Consider the following 19129-nt stretch of genomic DNA (forward strand, 5'->3'; position numbering starts at 1 on the left):
AAACTCTACTACACCACGTGTGAAAAGAAACTCATGGAATACGTGAGAACGTGGAGTGTTTACCGATTTAACGATCCCACGTTGTACGGTTTGCGGAGCGGCCATTTCTGCGTCTAGATCCCAGCTGAGTGGCTCTTGAAAAAGGCTGAGGAAAGAAGCGTCAACGTGGGATGGGTCACGTGAGCACAAACAAACAAACTTTTCCCCCTTCTTAGCGATTCCTCCAACACTCTCAAAAACCCAGCTGCAGCTAGAAATGAAGTTTACAAGGCCTTGAAGTCGATCAAATCGTGAATAGAGGGAGAAAAGGCGGAGGAAATTGTTAGGAAAGTTATCGAATACGATAAGGTTGGTGAAAACCACGTTTCCGGAAGTGGTTCGGGAGGTCAAAGGTTGCGACACGTTTCCACTTCCTGTTAGATGTAGAGTTCAAAGTTCAATTTGTGGATATAATTCTAAAGAGATTAAGCGCGAACTAAACAATCTTACCGCGTAACAGCTACGTTTTTGGTACACATATTGTGTATTTTAAAAGATTCAAACACACTTAGGAATCTAATTTATTCATAACTTGATATTTTGGGCTGTGACGGGTTTCCTCTTACTGAGCGCTAAGCATGACGGGATAAATAGTTTCGTTTCTAAGTTTCAAAGATGGCGGCAAGAGGTTGGTTTGAATTTTGTTTACCTCGAAAAATGTTTTTATAGAGCTCCATCTGGCTTGCTTTTAACTTCCCAACGATTCTTTTGAGGCTTACTGTCTCTGAGAGTGTGTGTTGCTTGTTAGGTTGGGTTTAGATCGCAGTTTTCTGTGGTTATTTCCAGGAAAAAGCCAAATTTGTTTCGCTAAAAATTTGCTTGGGCAACACAAAATTTTCTGTTTCTTCAGAAAAATTATAACATCTATTATCATAATACCGGTACGTTTACGACGATTTCTCTAGCCATACTGATTTGACAAATTGTCAACGCGTCATTTTCTCCAGTTACATGTTGCTGTTATAGGTTACCCTTGCCACTTCTTCTGTGTAACTTTTCTGCCACTCTTGTCCTGCTAAAAGCGTAATATTGTAATTGTAACACGCCGCGGAATTACACGGCGAACGGGCGCGTGGTTGGGAGGGGGTACAAAATACCGGTAGGAAGAAACACGGCACAATTAACTGCCGCTATGTACATCCTCTGATGTTCCTTCCTTTTCTGTCAGTAAATGCATAAAACATAAACCTGCATGAGCATACAAAATGTCATGAGAAAACGGACGTATACTGTCAAGAATTTTCATTTAACTTCTGTCCGTCACAACCGCTATGACGTAACACTTCACTGCTAGCGTAGATATAAAAATGGCGGGAAAATGGCTGCGTACATTCAATTTTGCCCATTCAGTCGTAGATCCGGGCTATTATGCAACAGTTCTTCACACTTTTACATGAGTTGTAGGTCACCAACAGAAATTCAAGATTGTTGTTGAATCATGTTCGTCTTGTGCCGAGAGCATGTGTAATTATGATCTATATAAATTTGGCAATGAATGTGACAGTGTGTTCGTCCCACGACGAGCTGCCTAGCCCGAAATTTAAAAAAAAAGTATACTGAAAACTTTTGGCCTTGTTGTCTTCGAATGCATTGTTATCGATGCTTTGTAAATGGTGTATTGGACACCTAGATGTCTGAAGTGTGCACAGCTCAGAAATAACTATTGTTGCATGTGTAGATCTCTTTAAGTTCCAGTATTTTTAATCTACCGGTATAAGTCTTACTACCGGTATTATGCCAATGCATGTTATAGGTTCTGACGACGTAGCTCAATGTTGCTGTTTTTTTTTTTTTTTTCAGAGTAAAAAATTTTACGTGGCTTGAGTTTATGATAAACTAGAGATGAAATTGCTTGACCTATCTGTGCTTTGGAAGTTGGATGAAATTTCTATGTAATTATTAGTTTTTCATGTTTTATTTCTTTTCTTTTTCAGGACGACAGACCATCATTGTATCCTTTGTTCTATTGCAAGAAATATATACAGAAACAAAAGACAGTGGCAATTACAATTCAGTGTTTTAAATATAGATGTCCTTAGTAATGGAACTTCATTCAGAGTTTCAGACTTTTTTTTGACTTGTTATGGTATGTTATGTTTTCTTTAATTTTGTATGGACTTCAGGAAGAATAGATTTTACTTGCAAATTGTAAAGTCTAATGGAGATCCGAATAAACAAGGAAACAAACAAGCACTAGTATTAGTAAGTTTTTCAAGCAGTGTAATGATACCAAATATGGCTGCCGGGATGTATCACTATCAACGTCACCATCTGTTCTTCCCACGGCCACTTATACCTTATGCCAAATTATAGTTACCTACATATATTGGCTTACAAAAACATATTGAATTTTGGTAGATTGTATTCTCCTTTATGTGTATTTCTTTTTATTACAGTATGAAGGGAGATGGATTATGACTTATGTGTGTGTATATATATCGCATATATGTACTAATAGTACCAAACCTAACAGTACAGGAAGTTTCCTTGATTTTTTGCCAGCTTTCTTCCCTCCCACTCCAAGTGTTGTACTACCTGAATGGCTGGTACTTTGGCTTCTTCTGGATAGCAGAGGCTCTTATGTTTGTCTATAAAGGTATCTTTATGCTGAAGTTGAACAGTATTAGGGGTACCAGTACAAAAAAAAACATTTTTCTTGTTGGACAGGTCCGGAAAAAAGGGACCTGAAAAAATCCTGTTGACTCAACAGATTATACCAGCACTACGTCGGCAGGCGTTCACGTGTTTTGTGGCTTTTTGATCCAAGTAAATAACAAGACTGTCAAGATTGAGGTAGAAGAGAACTGATGTGTCCTGTGTGAATAAATTTCAATTTTGGGGTTATCTTGTTCTATATATGTCTGTCAAATATGCTATGTGTATCTTATTCTGTGCTTGAATAGTTGAACGACCATACCAATATTATTAACTTTGCTATATTTTGCAGGACAAGTTCTACCCTTCCCCTCCACAAATCTGGCATCAGAGATAGTGCTGCTGTTTCTACTGGGGATCATAGAGGTTATAAGGTTGTTCTTTGGTAAGTTAGTAAGTACTTCTGTTCCATACTAACTAGTCAACATGCACATATACAATATACATTAATTCAGTTGTTGCATGCACAAGTATATGAGATTTCAAATAAGGTAATTTTGTTGCTTCACACATTGGGAGGATAATGTTACATTGTTAATTGTTTAGACCCCCCAGACTTGTGAGTAAATCAAGCCTGGATTGTATAGTAGTATATGCACTTCTTGATCTAAAGGCAACCTACTACAGTTATGAAGCAGGTCATCTCCATCTGTGCTGTCCGATGTGCTGTTCAATGTGCTGACAACTAACAGATCAGGTCCTCTGCATGTGGTCTGCTGTCCACTGTGCTATTCAACTTGTTGTCCACTGTGCTATTCAATGTGTTGTTCAATGTGCTATATTCTCCTCCCCCAGATTGTAAATGCAATGTAACAGTGCTGTTTAGTGTGCTGTACACTAAAAGCTGGCCATCACCATACATGTGGTGTTGAGCTGTTCAGTGTGTCGTTCACTATGCCTTTCAATGTGCTTCATCCCTCCCATGTTCTAAAGGTTATGTTTTTCATCTTACTGTGCTTGGCTGTTAACGACCATTCCAATATTAATTTGCTGTTCTCTCCCCAGGTTCTAAAGGCAACCTTACAGAGCGGATCATCTCCATGGTGGTGTCCATCCTGCTGTGCCTACCTGTGCTGTTCACTGTGCTGTTCTTCCTCCTGTGGCAGACGTACGTCCTGAGAGCAGAGGTCATCCTGTGTGCGATCCTGCTGGTGTTCCTGGGGCTGGAGCTTGTCCTGGGCGTGGCAGCCATGGTCAGCTTTGCCAGGTACTGTACACTCATTAATCTTTGCAGGGACTGTTTCGTGGTAATCTCCAAGCAGATCCTACGATGGCATAAGATGGCATAAGGCCAAGAAGTGTAGTCAGCCAAGAGGTGTACATTTGCCATGTAGGATCTTCCTCCAGTCGGCTAGAACAATGGCTATTAACATCCAATTGTTTCCTAATCAAACTGTGCTTGCAGTGTAGGTGCTAATTGCCCTCTTTCCTGCTTGGTTCTAACCTCCCACTAGGCCGGCTTCACTCCTCTGGCAGCTTTTGATACTATCTTAAGCTACCATAGGATCTGCTCGGAGATTAGTTCTGTGGGAGTACTAGAAGGGAAAAGCAGTGTTGGACAAGTTTTCTAAATTCACTTGTCTTATTGGGCAAGTAGACCAAAAAATTACTAGTCCGAATCAACCTTTTTCTTGCCCAAAATTCAAGTGACATTTTTATATGTATTTTCACTTGCAACAATGGAATTCTAATTGGCTGTATTGGCTTGATACCATGACTACCAACATCAGATACTGTCTTAGTAGGTGAATGTTGACACTTTTTTTATGACTCATAGTCAGCTCTGTTAATGAATGTAATACATGTGTCATGGCATATATAGTATCTTTGTAAAGGGGGATAAAAAACCTTTCCAATGATACATGATACAATACAACTGATAACCTAATAAGGGAGATGTGAAATTTCCGAACTATTCCGGACTATTCCAGGAGCTTGTTAACAACATAGTTGTGGATTTATTTACATGTAGCTTGATCTACAACAACTATGTGTGCTGTCTTTATACACTTTCCTGATTTTTTGTCTTTTTTATGTCTTTTACACAGGGCAGAGACCTTTCGATGACGGACTGAAATGAAGAGAGAGTTCCTCTTTTTTATCCATATAGAAAAATCTGGAGCTGTTATCTGGATGCCACTTTTGGTTCTTGTTTGAAATTACTCATAAATAGTCATTTTTTAAGCTTAGTAATACTATGATATTCTGTTGACTATAGCTCTTTATTTTTGATGGGAAGACTGAGGACAAGTTTGTAAATAAAAAAGTGTGTAAATATTTGATTATCAACAGAACAGTGAATATACAATTGGTATATTGTATGTGTAGGCAAAACTACAAAAACTCTGTATGTGTATGTTTTATGTATTATACTGTAGATTGAAACTAAAAGTGAAACTGTCATATCCCCATTCCATGATCATTTGCTTGAAAAACAACATTTACAAAGCTGTAAGAATTTTTTGAAGTGACAATAAAAAAACTGCTATTTTCACAATTGAGTTTGTGGAAACCTGTTCCACATTATCAGTCCATTGAAAACTCTTGTACATTTGTAATGATGGCTTTACTTGTAATTTAGAAGTTGTCAACATGAATTTTGCCTTTATTTTACCTTCTGTATGTTCCAGTGACTTTGTATGAAATCTGTCATCAAATCTTCTTATATGGTCATGTTGATTTGATTATATGCCTGACATCCTCTGTGAACCCAAAACTGATGTGAATATGCGAATAGAAAAAAGTGTGGACAAAAAAGTTGCCTACAATATGAAATCTAAGTGGTCAGGAAGGTTGAACAAATGAATGAACACACAGAGTATGGTATACCAAAAACAAAAGATTCTTGATTTTTGTATTTTGTAGTTTCACAACTTCTTCTTTGACCATGGCATTATAACACTAGTACTGAAAATGCATTTAAGTTCGCGGGGATTTAATTTCGTGGTAGCGGGAGAAAGAACTTTTTGCGGTGGTTTTAATTTCGCGGTAGCACCATGCACTGTAGTCTCTTACTGCCATGGAAAAATGTTCGCAGTGGTTTTAAATTTGCGCTGATGTGGCCACCGCGCAAACCTCAAACATAAAACCACCACACAACATTTCTGCATTTACAGTATACGTTTTCCGATTAGTTTTAAAGCTATTGCATATATTTGCTCTTTGTTGCAGCTGCTTTATACGATTTACAGTATGGTGGAAAAATTTATTTTGGGAACCCCAAAAAAATTTATGCGCACGTGGATGGCATCAAATTGTAATCAAATCAACATGGCCTAACTGGAAAATCTGTTTGCTACCAGTTGGATACGTACAAAATGTATTACCTTGGCCCATCGGACACTGTCATGCCACCAGTAAATGTGATTGAACATATGAGTGTAGAGTGTTTTATGTTGTACAAATGAATAAACTATGAAGTCTTATTGTCTCTTGGTTGTATTTAATATCAAGGGATGTCATCTTGTTGTCGGATACTAGCACCTATTGTTGCTGCTTGGTTTTGTACTACTTACAACCTTTATAAGACTGACTGAAAGTAGCAATAGCTGAAGTGGGCAAGCTTTAGTCAAGGTAGAGTCTGCCAGCAAACTCCAATGCCGATCTGCTTTCCATGTCATCAGAGGTATTGACATTTGTTGCCATGGTAACAGCATCCATCAACATCTGCCTCTAACATATGAAAATAAAGATAATGTTTTTGTGTCTTTGTTTTGTCATGAGTGATATGAATTGGCCTGCAGCTATTTGCATTGGAATTAGTAGACAGAAAGTTAGGGTTAAGTAGCCTGAGTATCATCCTCCGTAGTAACCGCTGGCTCACGACTTTCGCGGTTACTACGGAGGATGATACTCAGGCTATGGGAATGGGCCTTACCCTAAAGAACATATAGACAATTATTTTATTGGCTGACACACAGAGAATTCATCTAACCCTAAGTACTAGTAACAGTTAGGCGATTCTCAAACTGATTGGTCGACAGCTGGTAAAAGGTCACGCCCACAAAAGTGGAAATCTCAGCCTCCTCGATGTATATTGTGCAGGCCACGGGCAAGTCTACACAAAGAGAATCATGTATGCGCAAAGTGAGAAAAATGACGACCACTCCATATGCCACAGTGAGCAATTTAATATAGTGGGAGCCATTATTCACATGCACGAGTTCTGTGGGTACAAGTGTCCTTCACACACAAAATGACACCATTCGACCATCCCTCATCAACTCCAGTACCTATGTACAATTTACCTTCTGTGAAGCTGATGTGAGACAGTTCAAATTCCAAGAAACTCATGGAAATTGGTTAAGTATATCAAGAACCTTCAGCTTATATTCTATGTGGATGATTTGAAGCTGTGGTCTGTTACCATACAGGTACAGTGGCATAACATACATGTCATGTATCAAACACTGTAAACTGAAAAAGCAGGCTGTTTTCGAGCACCGCATTAAGTTATTTCAACCTTGGAAATTTAAAGATTACAGGAAGATTAAGGGCTCAAAAGATGTTACTAGGCTTACATGTATTGAAGGTCTTTCTTCATACATCACTTCAATACTTTTTTGCACGTAATATGATACTCTCCCCGTCATAATTCTTACAAAATAAATAGCATGCTAAAATACGTATGGCTTGTCTTTAAAGATTATAAAAATAAACATTTAAAATTGGCACTGAAGATTATGCAACAGTAATAAGTACTGGATGATATTGTTACCTACCATAAAAAATATGACAAAATGTAACCAAATGCAGTACAATGAATGATGTTTGTCCATTGTAGTTTATGTCAAACTAATTGTAAACTATACAAAGTAGACACAATAATCATAGCAAACTTTCATAAATACATGTCAGGGACTTAGGACCAGTCCTCTTTGTCCCAACCATGAGATATACCATAGTGTGAAAACTATGAGGTATACCATAGTGTTAAAACGTAAAATCTCTATGTATCTATCTCCATTGTTTGATTAAAATAATATAAAATATCTAGAAGAAACATTACAGTTGATTGAATGTTTGCAAATTACACATATATAAGTAGTGTTTTTTAATAATCCTGGCGCTTGCTGCTATTAAAGATACATGTTACTCGGTCCTCATATTTCCACATGTTCACACAGCCATTGTCAAAAGCTACACTTCATTTAACAACACTACAGTCTGTCTAAGTTACACCTTAGCATTTTGCATACCACAAGTGACAACTCCTACTGCTGTGAGTAAAAAGTCGTGCCAATATCAAATACTTTTCATTTTGCTGCTGCACGATCGTGCAACCATTGATTAGTACCCGCCAATCAATCTTTTTTTATACAAGGACCCACTTTGATACATAGCAAATGTGATTTGTCAACTTTCGCATTCTGATTGATCCACCATCATTATTGTTAGATTATAAAAAACGGACTGATTTTATTATCAAGTTTGTTTCATGTCCTGCTCTGTTGGTAGAAATTTGGGTCTACTTTTTCACTTTTCCTTCAGAGCAATATTCATTTAGGTCAACTCTAATCTAAAATGCTTTTAAAACGGTGGCTATACAAGTCAATACACCATTGTCCACTGTACCATACTAGTTCTTCATAGGCACTAACTATTGTACAGACTGATAAATAAGCTGCATAGATACCATTTTCCGATGATCCAACCTATAGAATATATGTACAAATAGGTTGGAATTTCTATACATTGTCTTGTACTGTTACGTCATAACCTCACCCCAAAACTTTCAACAGACAAATCGAAAATCCTCCCAAAAATACTTGAAAATTGTTGATACTGTTTCTAACACAAAAATAGAAACATAACCCTTTACATCCTTTTGTTTTGATCTCCATACAAAATGTTTAATAAACAATTACAGGAATTTCCTCCTTTTAATAGATTAAAAAAATTGATAACGCTTACAGGAGAATGTCTCATAATTGATCGGTGATTGGAAGAAAACAAGTTACATAGGAGATGCTTGTTGTCTAACCCTTTCTCTCAAATACAGGGTGGTACAAAAGTTCTGGAATGCATTCAAGCCCGTCAGCTTTCTCCTCTGGGTTAAATGATGACTGTCTTGACTACACGGCTACAGCAGAAAGTTGTGGATTTGTTGTGTCTGGAATAGTGGCCATACTTTTGCCCCACCCTGTAACATCGCCATTGTTTCCTCTACTTTATCTGCATCCGTCGGTGACGTGGCAGCACGCACGGCCACCCTATAAGGAACACAAGAGAATGTCAAAAATGCTGACAAACTAAACCCATCAAATGGAACATAGTACATAAAAACAAAATGCTTATGTGACTATGAAACACAATGGAGATATTACTGACTTAACGTAAGTTTACAAACATGTCGGCTTTAGGCCACTCCAATTGATTTCCTTGGTTCTCGGATTTTTAGAAACAAAAATGTAGCAAGTAGACATCATAAAAGCATAGGGCAGGGAGGAAAACTTGAATGTGACTGTATTCACTCCATAAAACTGAGTGCACCAAGCCATAAAAACCTGCTCCTCTGGCTTTGTTTTCATAATGTTTTTCCAATTGAGCATATTTTTTAAAAATTTTATAAAAATCTGAGCACCAACAAATTACATTGGTATGGCCTTAGTGTTACTATAGGAGATGCATTCAATGTTTGGCCTTCCTTTTTTCTAAAATAAAAAGGCATCAAATTTTTTTTAGCCTTTTAGTCTAGCTCCATTTTCTCTTTTGATAGCTGCAGAATGGTCTGGCTTCTCTGTTCATAGAGAAATGATTGGCATTTAAAATATGAAATATAGCCCAGTCATCATAGTGGCATGACTAACCTTGCACTCGCAGCGTGTGCATGGCTCGTCCTTGGGTGCCCAGTTAGTGCTGGCAGCGTACACAATACCATTGTGCATGCATGTCTGCAGGAGGTCAGAGGTCGCCTCATTGGTGGGCAGGTAGCAAGGGTCACACCTGGGTAAGGGACAAAAAACAGTCATGATTACAGCTGGGAAAAGCAGGTCGTAATATCATAGTACTTTTATTTCAAATTTGATATTTCCTATGTACAACTAGACTTATGAACAGGTTCACAGATATCTAAATGTATATCAACATAACAGTTACTGTAAATGCATTTGCTTTCTCAGAGCATTATTTTGCAGTACAGGTCAGAGCATTATTTTGTAGTAGAGGAGACAAGGAGATCTTTGTGGTATATTTAGTTGAAAAAAGTCTGTACTAATAATACAATTCAGATGTATACTCCCAGTGATATAATATTGCGGGGATGTGGCACCACAAAAAAACAAAACATGAGGAAATGTACAGTAACTGACCTTGGGCAGCACTCCCCCTCAGGTATGTAGGTGTGCTTACAGGTGAGCTCTGGACATGTCAGGGGGGAGCAGTCTATTTCCCCCTTCTGTCAAAACAAGTACAAACAACAGATAAAGCATTCTATCAATCATTCTGACAGTTTATAAGGCCTAGGAAAAAAATGTTGTGTTTCCTGTTTCAGTCCTGAAAAAAGTAGGGCCAGTAGGTAGGGACTATCTTCTTTTTTCTATATCTTTTTAACCTTGGCCCAAAAATATTTTCAATGTCAAACTTCAATTTTGTGCATTCTGGTTACAAATCTATGGATACATTTATCCTTCATTAGATAGGACAAGTTTTTTACTTGACTAGGAAGAAGGCTGAATGAAAATTCTAAATGGAAACTATGTGACTCGACTGTCCACCCCCCCCCAAAAAAGTCTAGGGTTGGCAGTTTTTTTTAAGGGCAGGTCAGGAAACAGGAAACACAACATTTTTTTCTAAGCCTAATGAACATGTTGGTACAGTTTTTATATACCACATAGAATAGTTTTTGACCCAAATGTACATTGCATATAAGCACATCATGTTGCACAAAATGAACAAGATGGTTATTTGATGATCATGTGGTGATCATGTGATGGACATGTGATCTCCACTCACCAAGCACTTGCAGATCTGACACTGGTACATCCACGTATCACTGCTGTTGTAGACCATGGTCTGGTCCTGGTGCAGACAGTTCATGGTGCGATCACACTCCGGGCAGCAGTACATGTCTGTGTTTTTGTCCTCACAGTTACAGGAGTCTTCTCGGCAGGTTACAATACTGTCCTGTTGGACATGCATCAGACATTGTTACTACAAAAGTACTGAAATCTCACTTTTACGATTCATGTGTGCAGAAAAAATGGGAAACTTGAAACAAAACTGTTGTACAGGCAGGGCTCGAAATACTGGATGCATGTGCACCCAGGTGCACCCAAAATTGGAGCTGTGCACCCAATTATTTTCTGTGGGTGCACAGGGTGCACCAAAATATTTATGTAAAGATATCAAAGTATACTAGTATACATCATATTCTTGACATCTAAGTGTTAGAACGATAATAAAAATGTCTGTCATGGTACTTGTTTAAGAATTTGATAGCTTGCAACTAAGTTTTATTTTTAGGTTATTACTTAAATTTAAGTGGTGCACCCAAAACTTTTTTGGTGCACCCAATTTTTTAAGCTGGGGCACCAGTGCACCTAATCCCAAAAATGAATTTTGAGCCATGACAGCTGAACAAATAAGCAGTAGATATGCCACTCACAACCATGACACTGGTTAGGTAGTTTCAATAACATCATGTGACAATCATGTGATATTGGCCAGGCAGTTCCAGTAACATCATGTGACAATCATGTGACAATCATGTGATACTGGTTAGGGTGTTCCAGTAACATCATGTGATGATCATGTGAGGATCATATGACAATCATGTGACAATCATGTGATACTGACCTGGCAGGTACATGTCCCACAGCGGTCCCCATCTGGCCTCCAGGACTCCCCATTCCTGTATTCGCTCTCCTCGTATATACAGCTGCCCGAGCACGTGGCTGGGTCGATACACTTACACTTGTAGGAGCCACCGATGTTGATACAGTCCGTGGTGGAGGGGCAGTTGTGGTCACCAGTCCAACACTCATCAATGTCTAAGCACAGAAAATTTCAAATAAAAACTGTTAAAAGCAGCCCAATGTCACAAAACCAGAATCTAACAGCGGAAAGTTCTAACCTAACAACATTGCATATATCAGCACCAAGGACAGGTAATATACAAAGAAGTTGTAGAAAGGACAGAGGATGAGCATTTCAACTGCTACGCCCTGAGATAGACAGAATTACTTTCAAGATTCAGACAATCATTATTAAAAAATAACTACCAACAATTTTGTGGCAAGTCTTATGTGATATCTAGAATTGACAGCTCCAGCGAAAGTACCATGAAAACTTCTGATACTAAGGCATATATATGATATGATACAATACATGATTGACACTAAACAAGATTTAATTGTCAGAACGAAAAATTGCTTTGGATGAAATCATGATAAGATGCAGTATATGGCTGACACTAGGTGAGAGTTTTGCGAAAATAGGATTGACAAGGATTTATAGGATTTGTATGTAAATCATCTGTTATCTTAAACATTAGCCGACCTTCACAAGCCCCGATCTGCATCCTGTTCTCGTTCCTCTTGCTCTTGTAGCCAGGCTTACACTGGCAGAAGTACCAGCCTGGCAGGTTCACACAGTCCGAGTGGTCAGGACAGGGGTTTCCTGCTGCACACTCATCAATGTCTGAGGGAACAAGTTTGGTTCAATGTACATCCAGATTATGATGATGAATGTGAATAGAGCTATTACTATATGCATGTCTGTTGACAACTTGTCTTGTGGGAATCAGTGTGAACATGTGAGATCTTCCACTTCTTGTAAAAAATCTAACAACATTAAAAGTGAACAGTTTTGCAGACTTAGTCAATAATAAGTTACTCCATAGCCATGGGCTGTTGCAAAAAGTGATGTCTGTTCGTAGTTCATTCCCCTGAAAGTGGTGAATTTGATGATGAGTGATGTACCTAAGGAATATGGGACTCCTAACTCATGCTAAATGCTTTGCTGTGTTCTCATTTGTTTTATGTAATTACATGTATAAAGGTACTTTTGCACAATTTTGTAACAATCACAGCAATCACTGCCATACCATTAAGGTAATCTGGGCAATTATCGTCAAGGTCGGCAATCATGGCATGATCATGTGACAATCAGAGCAATCAGGCGCAGATTTTCTCATTATCAAGTGACAATCATGAGATATCACGCCGTAGCCATGTGTCAATTTCAGCAATCACAATCAGCACCTAACCATCAGGGACGGTGGTTGTGTTGTTTACCTGTCTCACAGGCTTTCCCAGTGAATCCTGCAGGGCAGCTGCAGTAATCAGGTGCGATGCAGAGGCCTCCATTCTCACAGGGAGTGGTGCACACCGCTGAGGGAAAACAAGAGATGTACATGTCAATGAAGATTAGACATCCAGGTAATAGGATATGCCAAAAAGCAGTTACTCATGATGACAAGCAACTGGATATGATTTTGGAAACAGTCAGACGTTTCAGATCGATAGCATTATCTTTTGTCAGTGACACTCAAGTATTCTGGGAGAAACTAGTCATTTATACCCTAACTATGAATGAAGACAATTTTGAAGAAGTATATGTTATTGAAATGCCATTTTGCTTATCCGTCCAAACTTTGAAATGTGGAAGGAAAACAAGTTATTGCAAGAAACATTTCTCCTTTTCTTAGAAACCAGAAAACGAAAACAGGACCTTTGCAGAGAGTAAGACCAGACTATGATTTTTTATCCACTCACACTGGGATGGACCCCTCCTGTTTTCGATATGTGTCGTGGATTCTTGAATGTACTCAAACACTGGGCCTCCACTTTTTGTCAATAAAACGTTAACATGGACTCATTTCATCTGAGGCAAGTAACTGAACCGGTTAAACTTTTCTTATATGCTACTTACAAACAATCAATATCATGAGCTTCAGCATTACTTACGTGTGCACACCATGCCATCCCCCTCAAAACCGGGGTTACAGCGGCAGACATAGCTTCCCATGGTGTTCTCACACTGGGCATTAGGGTGACAATGGTCCATTCCCAAGGCACATTCATTCTGATCTGAAGAAAAATGAAAAGAAAATACTGTTCCTGTAACACTTCAATTACACAAATATTGACTTCTAGTAAGATAGATATACTACTCATCTTTAGAGGAAACTTTCTGGCATAGCGTAGCGGTCAGTCATGTTTGCTGTTTTATGAGGACCAAGTTCATGTTCGATCTCGTGTTCAGCATGGCCAAAGACATCCAACAGGAAAATATTCTTTCAAAAATTTAATGATCTTGTGGTGGTTGTGCATTTTGCAATGGTACTACAAATTGAGCATACATGTACCTCATAACTGACTGTTTTGTGCATTACCATCAACATCAAGAATGTGAAATAATGACACAGATGTTTAAAAGTGATAGCTGACGTCAAATACGCTAACATTTTCTCTATCCAAAATTATTAAGATTTGGCTGCCAAAATAACACATAAATGTAATACCCCTTTCATACTCCAACTAGATTTTTCTATTCCTCCTCTTCTGTACAGTGTTTATACAAAAGACAATCCTCCCCCTCAAACCTTCATTAAAAGTGATAATGTACGACTACCTTAAGCTTAATGGTTGTACAACAAACCTGTGCACTTGTGCTCTGTGAGCTGCTTGTATCCAGGCAAACATTCGCAGATGTAGGAGCCGGGTAGGTTGACACAGCGGGTGTTGTCACCACAACTGTGGCTGTACGGACTGCCGATGGACGCACACTCATCCACATCTGCAATGGTACAAAATCAAGCACGGTAAATCTCAAAATGTTAGTGGTGGTTTGATCTTCACAATGACCTGTTACCGCAAAGTCATGACCCTGCAAATTTTACCCATGTTTTGAATTTCTGCAGTTACAAATTCTAAAGAAATGTTTCAACTGTGAACTTAAAACACAACATACTACTACCACAAAATTAAATCCCTGCAAAAATATATGAATTTTTCTTAATGGAACTGGCTTCAAAACATCACCACATATCTGAACCAAATCATAACAAAGCAACTATATATATATATATATATATGTCTTGCTCAACAGAATTGTTTTATAATGGCTCTTTGAACACCAAGAAAACATCCTTTTCCCTACCCATTAAGAAATAAAACCACTGTGAAAGCAAGTGCATTCACATTGGTCAAGCTCTCTCTTCTTTCAGTATAGCTTGCATAGACAGAACACAATAATTGCTCTCTATGTAGAGTCGATTATGATGTGATGAATATAGTTTTGAGGTGTATTCGTAAGTTTTGCATGTAGATTTTAGTATACATACATTGTAACATTTAGAGGCAATGTCAATCTTTTTTCCAGTGACAAAACAATCAACAAAAATGGTGGAAAAACAAATAAAATCAAATAAACATTTTACCTTTAATGTTGAAGGTTTCAAACAACTTAAAAGTCGTTTGAATTATTACATTTACATCTGGGTGGAAAAAAAGAAAACATAAATCAGAATATGATAAACCTATACAAAAGATTAAGAACAACAAATCATATGCATGATGCCACACAGCATGAAAAATAGAAGGAAACTGTCCATCACAATTAGCAGTTCCACCACTGATAACATGGCAATTAGTGGTTCAACCAATGAGAGAGTACAATGTAGCTGCTAGTAGATCATATGACTTTTACTTTTCTGTTTTCATTTTGGATTCTACATTTTGACAGGGTGTGCAGGGCTCTAGGATTGGTCTATATTCAATTTGTCAAGACATTATGAAACTGAGGAAAATATAGTAAGAACACTATTGCACGAAAAGAAAAAATGCATGAGAAACATGTCCATCTTCTAGCCTTACCTGTACAAGTCCTGCCGTCACCTAGGAAGCCCTCCTTACACAGACAGGTGTAGCCTGTAGGCATGTTCACACAGGTGGCATTGCTGTGGCACTCATTACCTTCCAGGCAGTGGTCAGTTTCTGTCACAAACAGGGACAAATTTGGGTGAAAACATGCATCAGTATTGATGGTCTACTCTTAACTGGAAAATAGATTTTGCCCTGTCTGTATCTGTATCTACATGTACAACCACTAGGGGTGGGTACCGGGTACAGAAAATTCAGGTCCAGGTACGGTCCAGGTTCGGACCTGCACCTGGACTGTTTGTGAATGGGTGATACCAAAAGCAATGGTTCATTTCGCTACAAAGGAATTTGTTTGGTGGAGTATCCTATCTTCCATTAACAACACTAACTGCGTATGTTAAGTTAGACCAAGTTTGACAGTAGAAACTTGGTGAAAATGACTATCGACTCTTCCCTACTTTGCTATTGTTATTTTCTTGGACCAATAAGCCTCAAAACGTGTTAACGCTTGTCTCCGTATTGCCGGTATGATCTGTTCAATTTCTAATCAGTCCAATATCTGGTTTTTGGTTTTACTGAACCAGTCCAACAAGAAAAAATGTTTTCCGGTCCCGGTATACCGTACCAGTACCCACCCCTTATAACCACCCATTGGCATAACACACCATCTTTACAGGCATATAATGCAGCAGATGATTATATTACACTGAATGACCTGTTGTACCTTAACTTTGCACTTTGCACACTAGTACAGAACTGTCAGTCTTTCAATCTTCAATCATTTTATCACACAAATATAAAAAAAGTGTTGGGCAAATGAATACAACTGAAAGAGACATTTTACCTTTAAGTTCGATGTTGAAGCTTCTTAACTTAAGAGGCTGTTGAATTACTTCTATATCTGTATCCGTAGAGACTGATGGGTCAACTGAAAACAATAAGGAAAAGAAAACAAACTGTAAACAAAAGGCAAAAGGTAACATACTGTAAATAAAAGTGTAAAATGTGCACGACTAGCATAGTATCATGCAAGAAAGATGAAGAACAACAAACACTACATTCATGGCTACAGCACTTACACAAAATTAATACGAGGTATAGTAATACATGTGAATTGTTGTAAAAAACTAAACAAGAAACTAAATGATGCGCTTTCTATTCTAAACAAGGTATAATTGTAAAGATAAGCAACTAAGCAAAATTATTGCCTGTCTATAATTTGTTTACAGAGGGATGGGCTAAGTTAAAATCTCCTATTGCAAAAATGAATCATTACAGACTTTTACAGTACAAGTAACTCATCTTAAGTATACACTGTGTTACTACCTGTAGCTTACCTTGACAAATGTTACAACATTTTTCTTCCTCAAGGGTCTGAAGAGATAGATCACAGTCTAGAGCAGGACAAAACTCCGACACTGTGACTTGTTTCTGCTGCATGTTACCATCCTGACAAAACAAGCAAAAGTTCAATCTTCCTCAAAGTGTTATGTCATTCTTTGTGCTTTTTACAAAGTCATTAAAAATAATAGTCATTGAATAAACAATTTTTGCCAAAACTTTGTCTTTTTGCTCATGATACTAACACAAAATGCATGTTTTGGCAAAGAAAACAATGAATACTTACAACACATTCAGACAAATAGCACACATCCCTTCCCACATCTACATGTAGAGCGTGGTATTCTCCGTCCTGTAGGTCCTTGCCATAATAGGAGCAGGGAGCTGTACATGTGAACAGTACATGATCAGTGAGTGATCCATCCATGCCCAATACATGATCAGTGTGTGATCCACCCAATGTACAAAAAGCATGATCTTAATATCATAACCAAGGTGTGAAAACCAACGTCCAAGGACACATGCAACAACTACGTATATATTACATGTTAACCTTAATAAATGGATAGCATAAACACTATTTTCTACATTGAATACATGCATGGACTTTTCTGGGTACAATCTCAAAAGTAATTCACTAAAACATTCATTATACACTTTTTAGAGTCACTTCTCGCTCCAAATTTTACTATACACTACATGTATGTACAGTCACTTCTCTGCTATTTCGTCTGGGAACCACGCCTGGAATTGTCCAAATTTTGGACGAGAGCCCTGTTTGGTCCCTACACATGACCAAATTAGGGAATGGGTTCAAGCGGTCGTTCTAACAGGCGTTCCAACACCCGAAACGCCCTCCATAAAAAAGTCTCTTCATTCAATTACATACCAAGTACCAAAAGCAAACATACGAGCAAACTGCTACCTAGCTGGTACCCAGGATATCAATGGACAACATACACAAAATTTTCTACGTCAAATACATGACAGGACAGCATACACATTATTTTCGACAACAAATACGTGTATAGCTTCAAAGTAGAAAGCTTCCATATGTTGGATGAAGATCTCACCACCACACACTGGACAGCACTCCCCCTCAGGAACCGTGGGTTTGGGACAGGGGACCTCGGGGCACGCCCGTAGGGCACACTGCACCTCCCCGCCCAGGCAGGTGCACTCCGAGCACCCGTCAATCCAGCTGTCCCTCTCGCGGTACGTCTGTGGCCCCACAAAGCACACCTGCGGGCAGTCACAGGAGGCCAAGGTTCTAGTCTCCGGCTGCTGAGTGGCATTCAGCTTTAGCATGGAGGAGATTGGAACAAAGTTAAAAAATTTAAGAAAAGTTATGATTTTACCATTCTTCATGAGCTGATTATAAAGAACATGATATCATCAATTTTAACGTAATAACCATTGCACATGTAATCCAATTTCTTCACTTTTCATGCACATGATTTTCCATCTGTTCCACACCAAATACAAAAATTTTCGAAGAGCATTTACTAGGTAAGTTTGCTACATCTGTACAACAAGTAGGTGGAAAGGTGGACTAAGGGTCTATTAGTAACTGTTTGGAGTTCAAATCCTTAGCAGGCCACAATGTTGTGTCCTTGTGAAAGGCAATTTACACGTTTTGCTCTATTACTGTAAATGCATTTATGTTCGCGGGGATTTAATTTCGCGGTAGCGGGAAAAAGGACTTTTCGCAGTGATTTGAAGTTCGCGGTAGCACCATGCACTGTAGTCTCTTACTGCCATGGAAAAATGTTTGCTGTGGTTTAAAACTGCGAACAGAAACCACCGCGAACATTTCTGCATTTACAGTAACTCACAGGTAAAGGTAAGCTTTGGTTAGGGGGAACTCCCATTTAGCACATAAAAGATACAACCACTCTTACTGAAAACAGTAGGGGTTCTTCATGGTGGCTCAAACCTAAAAGTAACAGTGCTGTCATGCACAGCTTGTACTTACTGTACAAAACTGGTGTGTTATGCTTAAAAGACATTTAGATTTAAATTTAACAGTTATGCAAAATATACAAAACATGTTGTGCCCAGTACCTTGGCGACCAGGTAAGTCAGGTCCTTGACTGTGTCCACCAGACTGGAGATATCTCCGCAGGTCGGACAGGGTTTGTCCAGGTCAGGGCACTGCGACTGGTAACCACGGGGATGGACAATGATCTTCGCATCTTGAATCCCCCCCTGGAGGAATATATGAAAAGTGCAGCACATTAGTACAAGGACCTGAATCTGTCAGTGGGTCT

The 19129-nt window shown here is 38.6% G+C and overlaps 3 protein-coding genes across 6 annotated transcripts in view; 1 reads left to right on the forward strand and 2 right to left on the reverse strand.

Annotated features, from left to right (window-relative positions):
* LOC118406731 (staphylococcal nuclease domain-containing protein 1-like) overlaps positions 1 to 358 on the reverse strand; it is a 169195-nt gene extending 168837 nt beyond the window's left edge. Inside the window, exon 1 of the mRNA XM_035807023.1 lies at positions 64 to 358. Within this exon, the coding sequence (XP_035662916.1) occupies positions 64 to 105 (42 nt within the window). The 5' untranslated portion in view covers positions 106 to 358. The remainder of the gene's footprint in view (positions 1 to 63) is intronic.
* Positions 359 to 494: 136 nt separating this feature from the next.
* On the forward strand, positions 495 to 6119 carry LOC118406735 (transmembrane protein 216-like). The gene is made up of 6 exons (XM_035807031.1): positions 495 to 667; positions 1974 to 1990; positions 2542 to 2635; positions 2987 to 3079; positions 3700 to 3901; positions 4743 to 6119. The coding sequence occupies exons 1-6, from the start codon at positions 655 to 657 to the stop codon at positions 4759 to 4761; spliced, it is 438 nt and encodes a 145-aa protein (XP_035662924.1). The 5' UTR covers positions 495 to 654; the 3' UTR covers positions 4762 to 6119.
* A 686-nt stretch (positions 6120 to 6805) lies between these two features.
* The window catches only part of LOC118406732 (protein kinase C-binding protein NELL2-like), a 56810-nt gene continuing 44486 nt past the window's right edge, over positions 6806 to 19129 (reverse strand). For 2 of the 4 annotated variants that reach the window (XM_035807024.1, XM_035807025.1), the window contains 16 exons: positions 18924 to 19067; positions 17933 to 18158; positions 17146 to 17243; positions 16856 to 16967; positions 16363 to 16446; positions 15513 to 15632; positions 15077 to 15133; positions 14296 to 14433; positions 13602 to 13724; positions 12930 to 13025; positions 12193 to 12333; positions 11491 to 11684; positions 10648 to 10818; positions 10005 to 10090; positions 9504 to 9639; positions 6806 to 8906 (listed from right to left, as the gene is read on the reverse strand). In XM_035807024.1, coding sequence (XP_035662917.1) covers positions 8865 to 8906; positions 9504 to 9639; positions 10005 to 10090; positions 10648 to 10818; positions 11491 to 11684; positions 12193 to 12333; positions 12930 to 13025; positions 13602 to 13724; positions 14296 to 14433; positions 15077 to 15133; positions 15513 to 15632; positions 16363 to 16446; positions 16856 to 16967; positions 17146 to 17243; positions 17933 to 18158; positions 18924 to 19067 — 1968 coding nt within the window. In that variant the 3' untranslated portion in view covers positions 6806 to 8864. The remainder of the gene's footprint in view (positions 8907 to 9503; positions 9640 to 10004; positions 10091 to 10647; positions 10819 to 11490; positions 11685 to 12192; positions 12334 to 12929; positions 13026 to 13601; positions 13725 to 14295; positions 14434 to 15076; positions 15134 to 15512; positions 15633 to 16362; positions 16447 to 16855; positions 16968 to 17145; positions 17244 to 17932; positions 18159 to 18923; positions 19068 to 19129) is intronic. The other 2 variants (XM_035807027.1, XM_035807026.1) reach the window with 2 other exon arrangements.

Source organism: Branchiostoma floridae, chromosome 19 (assembly GCF_000003815.2).
Source record: "Branchiostoma floridae strain S238N-H82 chromosome 19, Bfl_VNyyK, whole genome shotgun sequence".
Taxonomy (NCBI): Eukaryota; Metazoa; Chordata; class Leptocardii; order Amphioxiformes; family Branchiostomatidae; genus Branchiostoma; species Branchiostoma floridae.

Bases quoted from the DNA above. Each gene is read 5' to 3' on its own strand.
- LOC118406735 (XM_035807031.1), top strand. The intron at 2,636-2,986 runs GTATCTTTATGC...TATATTTTGCAG, and splicing joins TCTTATGTTTGTCTATAAAG to GACAAGTTCTACCCTTCCCC. The intron at 3,080-3,699 runs GTAAGTTAGTAA...TTCTCTCCCCAG, and splicing joins GGTTATAAGGTTGTTCTTTG to GTTCTAAAGGCAACCTTACA.